The sequence below is a fragment of the Somniosus microcephalus genome, chromosome 18, assembly GCF_052327205.1.
Source record: "Somniosus microcephalus isolate GS21.2 chromosome 18, FLI_Smic_1.0, whole genome shotgun sequence".
Lineage (NCBI taxonomy): Eukaryota > Metazoa > Chordata > Chondrichthyes > Squaliformes > Somniosidae > Somniosus > Somniosus microcephalus.
In genome coordinates, this window is record NC_141004.1 from 55614646 (window position 1) to 55628668 (window position 14023).

The 14023-nt window shown below is 42.8% G+C and overlaps 1 protein-coding gene across 1 annotated transcript in view; it reads right to left on the reverse strand.

The window, feature by feature from the left end:
- Nucleotides 1–858: 858 nt before the first annotated feature.
- Nucleotides 859–14023, reverse strand: part of LOC147105286 (signal peptide, CUB and EGF-like domain-containing protein 3) — a 430332-nt gene continuing 417167 nt past the window's right edge. The window contains exons 18-22 of the mRNA XM_086011491.1: nt 12599–12760; nt 11029–11226; nt 9672–9824; nt 9033–9112; nt 859–5494 (exon numbers count right to left, since the gene is read on the reverse strand). Coding sequence (XP_085867617.1) covers nt 5342–5494; nt 9033–9112; nt 9672–9824; nt 11029–11226; nt 12599–12760 — 746 coding nt within the window. The 3' untranslated portion in view covers nt 859–5341. The remainder of the gene's footprint in view (nt 5495–9032; nt 9113–9671; nt 9825–11028; nt 11227–12598; nt 12761–14023) is intronic.

Below are 14023 nucleotides of genomic sequence, written 5' to 3' on the forward strand. Positions count from 1 at the left end.
GCCGTTGTGACTCTACGCATGTAATTACACTACACTCAAATTTCCTCGCTCTTTCATGACCGTCTATCGAACCCTGCGCTGGAACGCATCGCGACTCATTATAACGTCTGCGCCCCCAGGCTAAAGAGCTGGACACGTAGTCCATGCAATTACGCTGCTTTAAAACAGGTGTAAAATGAAGCCCCGAGTGTTAGACGCAGCAGAAAACAAAATCATTTTTCTGGTGTTTTATTGCGATTAATTTTGAGCAATTAAAAAAAGTTACGCTCTCTGAGACCTGCTCTGTATTTTCTGTTTCTTTGAATGCATTTTTATGGCATCAATATAAGTTATATACAAAATTGAAAAGCTTCCACAATTGCATGTTCTAAAGCATGCTATGGCCTATGTGCAAGTGTGAGTTAGATGGCTTGAAACTTTCATTTTTATACTTAAAAAAGAAATATTTGGGACAAGTTCAGCACTTTCCTGAGGCCCCAAGTGAGTTACATCCATTTTTTACGTTCTGGCATATATTAATGAGGATTGCAGGAAATCTGGGTGCAAATAGACATTGGCAAAATGGGCGCATAAATGGCTGTAATTTCAGGTGTAAATTCCCGATTACACCCCCACAGGAAATTCCACCCCATGGGATCAGGTATTGCACCGCCAGCAGAGTATTCACAAATACTGAAAGTGTCCTTTCTTTGTCGCTGAGCATGTCGTGTGATGGAGCTCAGGCAAACTATAACTCTGCAGTGACCTGCAGTCCCAATACACAAGGACTAGATTCAAATATGGATACTGCTCCGTTCCAAGTTTCAGAGTATCAGCAAAACTCAACCTGCTCGCACTCAACCATCATTTGTTCAGTAATTTGAGTAATGGAATTTTTATTGTGCCAACATGAAACAGAAACAAAACCTTTTGTAATTTTTAACACTGCTTTTTTTTAAAAAAAAGAGTACATTTATAAAACTACTTTTATTCAAAGTATTACAAAATGCAACTTTGGATCTCCTGGAGAAGTTACAGTACACACAGAGTAAAGGGCAACGACTCGCTCCCATCTAGCAGTGTATAACCGGTGTAGGTTTCAGTATCAGCTCCTGCAAATACAGCACCTACACTATTTATCCAACATACCAAGGGAACTAATTTTTTAAAAGAATCCAATTTTCTTGCCTCCTGCTGGGGTACATTTCCAATGGCCAACAGCAAATCTCTGGTGAGCCCAGGCAATGAGTGCATCGGGCTATATGTCCTCACCCAACATCCATGCATGCAGACTCTCCAGCAGTGGCTGATTTATGCACCTTCAGTTTCTGGCCCAGCTGTAATTAGCTACCTCAGTATAGACTGGGGATGAACTCAAGAGCTTCTGGTTTGATGGCTCAGTGCCACCACATGGTGGATTTACCCACTAACCCATCAGGAGTGCTCCTTGAGCTGATGGTATAAAAGGAGAATTTAGTTATGGGTGTAACAGAAAAGATGGCATTAATATATCTGTTATGCATATGTGTTACCATTTACACTGTGTGAACCGTACTTGTACACACATCAAATACTGGAAGTAATGATTACAATGAGAAATAGCCACTTCCTGCTTAAACAATACGTGCACTTGACCCACTGCAGTCCAGTTGTCACCGACATACTAACATTTGTGTTTTTCCTTTTCATTTACAGAGGCATTTGAAGCAAGCAGTAGTTAAATTTCCCCCCTAAGTGCCTTGAAATCAAATACTTAAAAAAAAAAAGTCCCTTTTACACTTCAGTCCAGTATAGAATGAAGCAGCATGGTTTACAGATTGGAACGCACAAACCAGTCCGAAATGCTCCCTCCTCCCCATCACTTACTCTTAAATTGCTGTCTTTTGTAAAGTCCAAAACCAGACAGGGAGCAAAATAGGAATGCGGGGTGGGGGGCGCGGGTGGCGAGATGGCGGCTTGAGTTCTAATGTTTGCTGATGGAATTTAGTAGAAAACATTAGTAATCTTAAAACTAACGTTTCTACATCGTAAGACATAGTGGAAAAAACCTTCTATTTTACAAATTTCCGGTTTACATTTTAGAACTTTTCAGACACCCCACTTCAAAAACTGGACTGTGGTCCAAATTCAGGCAGTCAGCAGCCCTCCACACACACTGTTGCCCACAATGGGCCAGCTCAGCTGGCACAGGCAGGTACAGAAGTTCCAGCTGCTGCATTTGCGGATGGATGCCAAGCCAACAGTGACGTCGGTCACACCTGACACCCCTCTTGCTTGCATCTGTGTTGCCAAGCAAACAAAAGGACAGAAGCTTAAGAGCGATGCGGAGATGCCATTAACCCTCCCAGGACGCTGAAGTCACATCGGCAGAAAACTTGCAGCTGAAGAGCGGAGCTTCCACATTGCCTGCTGCAGTGTTTAAATAAACAAAGTTCATCCTAGATTTGAAACAACAGCAATGAACTTTATAAATTAAACATGGCTTTAGTGTATTCTAAAATCACAATAACGTAACAGAAAAATATATAGAACCCCGCTAATAGTTACTATCCTTATAAAACATCTGCTTTATAGTGGTAGAGTATTATTCATATCATTGTGCAAACACAAGCCACACCAGTCATGATGAAGGAAAAGAAATATTTAATCACTACACTGGAATGAAGTATTTGACACTCCAGTCAGTGGGCTCAGTTCAGTGAGATACACTGTCCTTTAACTTTGGGCACCGGTGTTCAATCCAACCCAAATAAACAGGTTGAAAGTTTTACTTTCTCTTTCTCCATTTCCAACGGTTATTTTGGGTCCGAATCAAGATGAGTTTAAGCAGCTCAATTCAATTCCCACTGGGCATCAGACCACAACATGAAGTTGCTCTCTAATCACAAATGGCACACTAAAAACGTTCTTATAGAATTTAATAAAATTAGTTTGCTAATTTAGATCTGTAATCGGAGAGTAATGTAGAATACATATTAATGGAGATTGTGCAGACAATAAAGGGTAGAAATTACCGTTGATCTTAATTTCTTATTAATGAGTTAATACCTTATTAAAATAGCAGAGAGAATTTGATATGAGCACATTGAGTGTTCATATAACATCGCCAGTGGCAAAATTGCAATATTTTTAATGCAAAAAGGAAGCAATTTTTAAAAACTGTTTTTCAAGAGAATGAATTCCTGGTAGCAATGTTCGCAGAATCAGTCAGTTTTACTGCAACTCAGGTTTTATGATTAATAAATGGAAATTAATATAAAGTTTGTTCCAGGATTAATATTTCTACATGTATATTTTGCAGGGTTTTTCTTGTAATTTGAATATCAAATCACATTTGGCTTGTGCTATGCCGTGATGTAGATTTTTTTTGGTTCAGATTTATTTTAAATGAACAAATCTAATGTTTTACCTAATTGAGTCTAATTGGTTAGTAGGCAGGGGTGTGGTGTTCGCAAAATTCCAGGGATGAAGGCTACTAAATGCGAGACCAGTATTCAGATACAAAACTTTAATCACTGAAGAATCCAATTTGGCAACTACTTGGGAAACGAAGTTACAGAAAAGAAGTCCTCAGGGGTTCAGGGACAAAGCAATCTAATTCCCCTTCTCCAGTAGGTTGGAAAATCCAATTGATCAATGAGCTTGGGGCAGATTACTTTCCAGCCTTTGTTAAAGCTAAAAACAAAGCAGTTTGCTGACTTCCAAATAACACCAGGTGCATTTACGGTTAGCAGTTGTCTAGATCAGATTCCAGGAAACTGACATTCTGTGCACCAGCTTGCTGAATCTAGATTCCCAAAACTGGCTCCCTTATTCCAACGGCAGAATTGTCAGCCCACAAAAACTACCCCTCCATAGAAAAACCTTCGTTTTCCTTCCCTGCCTTTTTGCTCCATCTGATTTTTTGTGTTGTGTTGCGACTCCCTCCGCGACTAGCACCTTGCCTAGATTGAAGGTCACATTTTGCTCCTCATTAGGAGTCTACTCCTTTGGCTAAAATTCAAATGGTAGTTATTGGTGAGGAAAAAGCCAATTCCAGGAGAATTTAAAAATAAAAGTACTACTTGATGCCTGCAAAAACATTCCCAGAATTGACCTCCACCATAATTTTGGGGTATATACATGCCATACATGCTGGGCCCCTGCACTATTGGGCCCAGGACATTTGTCCCTCGCCATATGTCTCCTCTCAGTGGTCCTGGATACTTACTTAACAGTACCTGCTAATGTTCTAATGTAATGAAGGACCTCTAATGCTCTCCCATTATGGAGCCTCTACTGATTGATTATTTTACATTGTGGCCTTCTGTTTTACACGTTAAAATGCATTTCTTTCAATAACTATAAACATTTACACATTTACTGAGGATGCATTATATGCACTATTTTTAATGCATGATACATGTTTTATTTCAGGATCTTGAAATTAAGTTTTTGTACTGTAGTGTCCCCAATACCCATCTGCACCTCAATATAGACGATGAGGTGAACAAATAAATTGACTGAAAAACATGAACTATATTTCATATATTGGAAAAAAAATGATCATAATTGCACTAAAAATGATAATATATAGTCCATCAACCCAAGGTGGGGCCGAAAGCGCTAGTGTTTGCATCATCAGAACTATACTTGTAATTCAAAATTCTTGGAGATTCTTAAGCCCCTTTCAGTTAAACAAATGGTTGTGTCCCAGTTGTACTATTTGATACAAGCTTGAGCATCAGAAGAAATTGGGACAAACTAGCATAAAAAAATAAGGAAAAAAACAACACAAACTGTGAATATCTCAATTCAATTAAAAAAAATGACAATACAAAATCCAAACTTTTTGTACATGTTCAAATACAATTCTCAAGTGCAAATAAATTCCAAAATTATTAATGCGCAACATTGCAATCCTGTCACTTTTCATTATGATGTGATTTGCGGGTGGTGTCAAGTTACACTGCAGTGGAGACGAAAAAGGCTTCCTTGCAGATATAAATATTGTCGTCTTTCTGTAGAAAAAACTTCCATTCAAACATCCAACAGGAGAAAGAAATCATTGCACTTTCTTTTCTTATACAGGGAAAAAAAACACACAATGCAGACAGAAAGTCCTAGTGCATAAAGTATGCTTGCATACGGAGCAGGCTTTGGATGCGCTCCCAGCAGTCATATATACCAGCGTACACATAAATATAAGGAATGAACAGTCTTCGTTATGATGGACTGAGAGCTATAAATAACGTACAGTGAAGTATGAACTGGGATCCTTTTGAAGAAAGCCACAAAAAAAGTCAGCATAGTGAAATATTACGGTTACAAAGCTGTAAAAATAAAATTCAGTCGGTCATTTTATCGCCTTTGTCCTATCAAGCTATTTGTAGGGCCTTAGAAAGCTGGAAACTTTGGAGCGAAGCAGTTTGATAAAAGATCTCGGTAGCATCTCATTGGACTCCTGTGCTGTGTACTTGAAGTAATTTTGTGGATGTGCCAGTACATCAAAAAGAGCTTTAATCAGCTTCTTGTCCTGCAAGATTTAAAAAAATATCACAATGTTATATCACTCTGTTTAATATTATACACATATGCAAGACTCAAGTCTATTACATGCCTTATCATTCTCCAGATACCACACGTCAAAATATCACACTTTATTATTGATGCTTAAAAAAGATAGTCATTTCATGCTGGGTTCTTCTGACTTGAAGCTAGACAGTTACAAGCAGCTATAATTTGCCTGCAGAGGAGTTGAGAAGTAGTTTATTATGTGAAATTATCCACCTTGGTAGGCAGAATATTTTATTGAGACTAGTAAATATTCGTATTCAGAGGGATTTGTGTGTCCCTGTACACAAATCACAGAAAATTAACATGCAGGTACAGCATGCAATTAAGAAAGCAAATGGTATGTTAGCCTTAATGCAAGAGGGTTAGAGTATAAGAGTAAGGAAGTCTTGCTGCAATTATATAGGGCTTTGGTGAGGCCACACCTGGAGTACAGTTTTGGTCTCCTTACCTAAGGAAATATATAATTGGCTTGGGGGGAGGGGCGCAGCGGGGGGCAATGAAGGTTCACTACATACATTCCTGGGTTGGGAGGGTTGTCCTATGCGAACATATTGAGTAGAATGGGCCTATATTCTCTGGAGTTTAGAAGAATGAGAGGTGATCTCATTGAAATGTATAAAATTCTTAGCGGGCCTGACAAGGTAGATGCTGAGAGGCCGTTTTCTCTGGCTAGAGTGTCTAGAACTAGGGGTCATAGTCTCAGGATAAAGGGTTGACCATTTAGGACTAAGATGAGAAATTTCTTCATTCAGAGGGTTGTGAATCTTTGGAATTCTCTACCCCAGAGGGCTGTGGATGCTCCGTCGTTGAGTATATTCAAGACAGAGATTGATAGAGTTTTGGACACTTTGGCCTAGAAATTCACTGGCCTTAGCGCCACTTTTGAGGCGCTAGAGGGCCTAGCGCCGAAGTTATGGCCAGTTTAGAAATTGACAGGGGCCCTAAATCGGCGTTAGGCCGGTAGCGCTGCGCCGGCACCGATGACGTCATCGGTGTGCGCAGCGTCCCGGTTGCCATGGTAACCCGCCCGAACTCGGAAATTGAGTTGCGGCCGCCTCGCCCGTGGCAGCCGCAAGCAACGTTCTGGCAGAGGTGCCTTCCAGAACTTTGCGCCGGTGCATTAAAGGCCCCGCGGCGGCCGGCCGCTTTCCCGCCGGCCGCCTGGCCGCAGCTCCCTCCCCGGACTTCCCCCCCCCACCCCCCGGAACAGAAGCAAGCCCGGCACTTGTCCGAGGTGCCGGGCTCATTTTTAAAAAGATTATCGCGGGCCGCGGCCGGGTGCAGGCAGCTCCTCCTTAACGGAAGGAGGAGGCCTGCACTTCCCGAGCCTGCCGCACCGCAGCGGGCGCCGCAGCGCCGGAATAGCGCCGCAATGCGGCGCGTGGCGCCAGTTTTGAGGCGCTGAGACCCCTCAGTAGCGCCAGGAGCCGTTTGGGCGCGGCGCTACTGAATTTTTGGCGCGCACAGGGGGACTTAGCGCCGGCACTAACTTCCAGCGCTAAAGCCCTCGCTGCGCCAAAACCGAATTTCTAGGCCTAAGGGAATCAAGGGATATGGGGATAGGGCGGGAAAGTGGAGCTGAGGTAGAAGATCAGCCATGATCTTATTGAATGGCGGAGCAGGCGCGAGGGGCCGTATGGCCTACTCCTGCTCCTATTCTTAATATTTTTTATTTTATTACTTGGATTTGACTACTTCCCCACATAAAGTAACTGGGCAGTCACCTTAAATAGATAAGGGTTGGGTTCAACCTGACCTAACAGCTGGACATCACAACTGTGCTACAGCTTCCAGATTAATGTGAGCAACACCACAAGAGTTATCTACAATTTATTAATATTCATTAAAGGTTCCACTGAAAAAAAAATCATTTTTAGAAACAAATACCTTGCATGAAGGGACTATCTATCAGCTATCTATTATATTAAATACGGTGTGTGGTACCAAAATTATACTGGTAATGTGCCTGCAGCTGGTACTGAGCATCACGTTACGTGACTGAGTAACTTAAGCAGAATTCCACCTAATGTTATGTGACATTCAACTGCTATGAAGTCCTTTTCCTGAACCGTCACTGCAATTCCTAACACTTGTCACTGGAGGGTGCTGCACCAATTCATTTGATGAAGCATGGTAGACATCTTGGTAAAGGTAACTTGTTTTTTTTTTACACACTGTCTCAGACATGCTTCTATCCCGGCCAAAAAAAAATCTATGAACCTCATAATAAACGATTTAATTCCATCAACATGGCCCCGCACCACTAGAGCCCGACAATCTTGCTGAAGCTTCTCCCCATTCCACTGCCCCGACACATTTTGCCTGCAGCCTAAGGTTGGCCGTCAACTGTCCCTGATCTCCACCCAACAATGTGCAGGACAACTGTGATGGGCTGCTCACAGCTCAAGTTCCTCAACCATGACCCAGTGACATGCAAAAACTCGGCACCACCAAACGCACCAAATGTCAGCCGTGGAAATCCTGTCACTATTCTCCCGCCAACTACGCTGAGTTGCTGGCCCCTAGAAGGAGTGGGGGAAGGGGAGTAAAAGGGAGTAGTGGGGGAGGGAAGAAGGAAGGGAGAGCGAAGGTGAGAGAGAAAGGGGAAAGAGGGAGAGGGAGAGTGAAAGGGTGCGCGAAAAGAAGGGAGAGAGCTAGGGGGAAGAGAAGGGGAGGGCGAGGGAGGAAGGGGATAGGGAGGGAGGAAGGGAGAGACAGGTGAAGAGATGAGGAGAGAGGGTTGTGGAGAGGGGGTGGGAGGGGACAGAGATGGGGAGATGGGATTGATGCAGTGATTGATGGCACTTTTCCCCGCTATACCACACCATCACCTCCCACCCAAGAGAACAGCAGAGAAAAAGAAGGAAGAATTGGGGGAAAAAAAAGAAAGATAGAAGCAGGAGAAGAGACAGAGAGAGAAATAGCAACTTGAAGACAACAGAGACAAGCTAGAGTGACTTACCATAATAATAATAATAATAATAATTCAACTTTGTCATTGTACAATGCACAAGTACATGAACAATGAAATGTGATCTTGCAAGCTCCCATGAGTCCCGTACAAATAACATTAACATTAAACGTAAATAGCACCGTCCTGGGAGAAGCAAAGCCGCTGCGTCTGTGCGCGCCGCCATTCCATTCCACCATTCCTCCTGTCCGACAATCTTCAGCCCAACGCCCGGGCCTGCTCACCAGCCACCCCTCCCGGGGCTCCTTCCGTGGCCTTCTCACCAACCGCCCCTCCTCGGGGCTCCTTCCGTGACCTTCTGCACCTGGTCTTCCCTGATGGTCACCCCTCCAGGTACTAACCAGGCCTGGCTCTGCTTAGCTTCCAAGCCTTGCCAGTGACCCTAGTCCCATGTATAACAATAGAGGAGATCTACTAAGTTTCATAAGATCTCATTGCCAATTACACAGCCAGTGTTCCCAGTATGTGTGTAACTGTAATGTTTTGTGGGTCACATCCAGTCACTTCAAATAATTAAATTAGTTACCTTTAAAATTTCTTGATGGTTTTCTGAAGCATATAATCTACCATCTCGGACAATGTCTTCAACAAGCTGCTCATAGTCCTCTAGAAAAGAAATGTAAAAGTCAGTCAAACACGAGAGAAGCTTCCAATATTTGTTCCTCTGCACAATTATAAATTTAACAATATACATCAGAAAGGGATAAAAAAAATACTTCTGACTTCCTAGGTTAAAGGTCAGTAAACAAGGAAAACAACTGGGGATTGGAAGCTGTTGATGCAGATATTGCAATTCCTAATGATACGGCATTGCTTGTACTAATCTCGATTAATGTTTTAAGCAAATACACATTTTCCTGTGAACATTTTTTTCCCTTTTCTCATCTTTTACATATTTTTTTCTCTGCCCTGTTCCTACTCCTTATTGTTCCAGAATGTCCCCCATTCGATCTTCCTTTAGTGACTCACTGAGATACTGCAAGTACTCTTCCAGGGGGCTTGGGGCTGGGTAAGGATGTTTACAATGGAGTTATTGGATTTTTGCCTTTGTGATGCAATCGCATCATTGCAAAAATTGCATTGTGAAACACTAAGATCCTGGTTGTGTGCAGAACACCAATCATGACAGCTGTCTGTAATAAAGCACATCACGAGGCTCACTCACCATCATAGGTGACGTAAGGTATCTGGAACCCTTTGGCACTGTTTGCTTCATTAGTTTTGAAGTTGACCCACAGCTTGCGGGACCTGGCAGTGAAGGCTATTGGCCGCTCGTAGGTCTGGCAGGTCTCATACGTGGTGATTGAAGTAGGCGAAGCTATTAATAACATTTCAGAATACAGAAAATAAAGAATTAAGAAAAAAAGTTCCATTGAAAGCACTTACCAGTTTTATAAACGTTTTCCTTTAAAATGAGACAAGAAAAAGTAGACAAGTTAAAAACCGACACTTTGTTTTCATGATTTTACTCCCACCGTTTCTCCCTTCCTCTCCTGAAGGCCCGAGTTCAAGCAGCAAGTTTCTACAAGTGGCAACAGCTCCTTCAGTACTCTACGAAGTAGCCTTTCTCAAGTTAGCCCGTACTGTGAATACCGGCAGGCTACATGACGACACAGTGCATCACAGCCGAGATCCATTTTCTCCTCACCTGCCACCCGCACCCTTTCCAGCCCGAGGTCACTGGACAATTTGTTTTTGTTTCCCTAGCCTGGGAACAGGTGACCAATTGTAGTGGCTCCATTTAATCACTTATCCAGTGAATAGCTAAACTATACAGACCAGGAACATCCCAGCTTCGGTCCTGGGTCTGTGTTGAGTTAGTTGATTTCTGCCAGACAGCAGAACAGGTGCAACAGTTGGCGTCAGCACCCTCGAGTTAGGGAAAGAAAAACCAATCCTGATCGTTACCCAGTGACTCCTGCTGAAAGTGCACATGTAAGGATGTTGGGTGAGGATAGGTTCAGATTTGACTATAATGATCCCTGTAATTAAATAGCCTGCTCACACTCACCGTTGAAGCTCACCTGTGAATAATGGCCAACGGGTGAGATACTTAAAGTGCCAACAGTCATTAAACAGTACTTAGCTAGAGAGGGGAGAACAAGTATCCTCTGTGATTCAAAGCAAACACTGAGGTCAAATCAGTCCAGTTGAAATCTCTGAGAAATGTTAGTGTCACTTATGCTAGGTAAGTGCTGGTCTCAGATCACACATGCAACAACTTGCATTTATACAACACCCTTAGCATATAAAAAGTGCTCTACAACGTGGGAAGAAAAAAAAAAGTTCATAAGGGACCGACGCTGAGCCACAGTAGGAGAGATTAGGAAAGGTGAATAACAACTTGGTCAAAAAGATGGGTTGGAGAAGGTTTTTGAAGGTGTAGAGGGAAGAGGAGAGGTGGAGGGGCTTCTAGAGATTAGAGCCTAGGCCAATGCTCTGCCACCAATGGTGGGATGAAGGAAATGGGGGGAGTGGGGGAAAGGGGGGAGCATCCAGTATAAAGCAGTTGGGAAACTCACAGTTTTTCCTCATGACCAAAACATCTCCACAATCATCCTCGATGGGTAAGAAGATTTCGGGAACCACTATCAGGATTTTCCGTTTCGGAGGTGGGTTAATGTTCCAGGTGCACTCCACATTTGCTGGGTAGTTCCCGGGATAGTTGGGGGATTCGATGTAGCCTGTGTATTCCCCAAGTTCCCCGCCACACTGACGGTCTGTAGGAAGGAGACACGCAGAATGGATAATTGATCTGAAGATGGACTAGAGTCTCAGAAGCAACATATCTGCTGGCTAGTTTAGGGAAATCGCTATCTCCTTGGGTCAGTATTTCTTAACTTTTCATATCGCACACCGATACTGAAACAGACACTAATATAAAACTAATAAAACGTCATTCTTTTTCTTCCTCCATCTTCTTCCACCAATCCCTCATTGGAAAGCTATCAAGGGCAGGAGCCTAGCTGATATTCTCCCACTAGCCTGGGGTGCTGAGGCTAATTGCAGTTCAGATTAACTCAGCACAGACCAGAGATCAAAACATGGTTGATTTTCATCCCTCTAACCTGGGAGTGCCAAGGCCAATTGTAATGGCCATTTACACGAGGTCAGCTAACTTGGCAACAGATTGGGGATAATGAGACCTTCCTGGTGCATGTGGCTCAGCTACTCACTGCCTTAACCAGCCGAGCCATTGAAGGAACAATGATGTGCTTTATTACGGTAATATTAGCCCTAAACTACACAAATAAAATTTAAATTACTTCAATTCTGCTCTAATCTTGTCCAAGTTATATATCCTAGCTTTTTGCCAATTTTAAAAATTACTTTAAAAACATGTTATTGTCCGTTTTCTTACTTCTGTCTTCCACAGCTTGGCGATAGAAGCAACTCTAAAATACTTGGTTTTCATTGGCTGAAAACCAATGTCTTAAGACTAACATGGTCACATCATAGATTCTCTCAAATAACTATATTCATATATAGAATTAAGTGAACTGGGCAAATTCCGATCCAAAGTAATTCCAATAAAACTCAGTTTTGACTTGGAACCAGCTTTGGCCTATATCCTAATCTTGTGTGAGCAATCCCCACTTCAACAGTTATACCTCAGACTTGCTACCGAAAATACTTTACACATGATGTGCCTCAATAAATCCGAGACTCGATGTTAGCGAAACAAAACAAGGCTTTTATTGACTTAGAAGGTAACACACAGAGGAGAATGTATCTTCCATCCAGAGGTCTGCCGTACTGGATGTGCTGCAGGCTGGGCCAGCTTACATAGGAGCCAGGTATGGGCGGAGCCCTACACACAGTACAATACAATGGAAATGAAACTGAAACCAACCACAGTCACAGGCAGAGAAATACTGATGAGTGATGAATGGAATATTTCATCACAACACACTGTAAGCCACATACCACCTGTATTGACGTCAAGGAGACATTCAAACTAAGAAACAAAAAGAAGGTTCTCTGAGGCCGCAGTTGCCTTTGTAACTCTTACACGACCCTATGATGTCAGGGATGGAGGTGCTATCAGGTGGGCTTTTTCCGGTAGCTCTCAAAATACAAGTGGATTCTTACTTTTGCACTGTCTGACTGTAGTTGACCCATCAAAGTCAGTCGTGGTGTTACCGGGACATGCGATGCAGTAATTCTGTCGAAACTCTGGCTGGTAGGTGCCCAAGGCACATCGTATGCACCGGTGAACTGTTGTGTTGTAATAATGGCCTGGAGAACACTGAACTGTGGGAGTTTGAAAACAGTATCACAACTATGAACACAACCGTCAACAACAGACCAACATTGAATCTATTCATCGTTCAGAGCTGAAGAATCTCAATAAAGTTCTTGTTAGACCAAAAAAAAGACCTCAGCTTCAGTCAGGATCCCTTGGCTGTTCATGACTGCGGAGGTTTTTATTCAGACCATGTCCCACATTTGTTTACCAAGGGAATTTACCCTGATCTTTTAAAAAAAAAACTAATTTTAATAGATAATAGTTATCCACAAATACAAAAATTGGTGTTTGACTCATTTTCAGCTATGTTGTGGAGAAATCCAATTTGTATTAATTACCGACACGGCAAGAGAACCCCAGGTGGGCAGAGGAAACGCTCCAAGGACACCCTCAAAACCTCCTTGAAAAAGTGCAACACCCTCAAAGCCTCCTTGAAAAAGTGCAACATCCCCACCGACACCTGGGAATCCCTGGCCCAAGACCGCACAAAGTGGAGGAGAAGCATCCGGGAAGGCGCCGAACACCTCGAGTCTCTTCGCCGGGAGCAAGCGGAAGCCAAGCACAAGGAGCGCATGTCAACCGAAGCACCCCACCCACCTGCCCCTTCAACCACCGTCTGCCCCACCTGTGACAGAGACTGTAGGTCCTGCACTGGACTCATCAGTCACCTGAGAACTCATTTTTAATGTGGAAGCAAGTGATCCTCGGTTCCGAGGGACTGCCTACGAAGAAGACTATTATAATTTTTGTTGGGAATACACATTCACCAATGTCACATCTAGAACATTCAATCACGAAAGCCACACCTATTACAGTCACTCACTGCTCTTATTTGATTTAATAGTTTCCTTTAAATTATTAGCTTTGGAGACTTGCTCCTCCTCCTCTCACTCACAAGGTACATTCTTGTAGTAAAGGCAAGAATCAATCTCCAATACCCATACAATCTGTATTTAAAAGGGAACTGTCCTATGTGTATTCATCTTTTTCAACTTTATAGTTCATTTTTTGAACTTGTACTATATGAACATGAGAGGTTTCCAAATTTTATCTGATGTCAGGTAGATACAGCACCACATAAAATGCACACACTTTAGCCAGAAGCTAAAAACTGGCCAAAAATTTTAGAAAAGAACACAACTTTATAGAAATTCGGTGTTTTAGCGCCTCCTGTTAGTGTCTTCGGGGGAGGGGGGGGCGGCAATAACGGGGCGCTAAGGACTTACTTCCCGGGCGTGGCGATGTTACCGCCGCCCGCAAAATGTGGC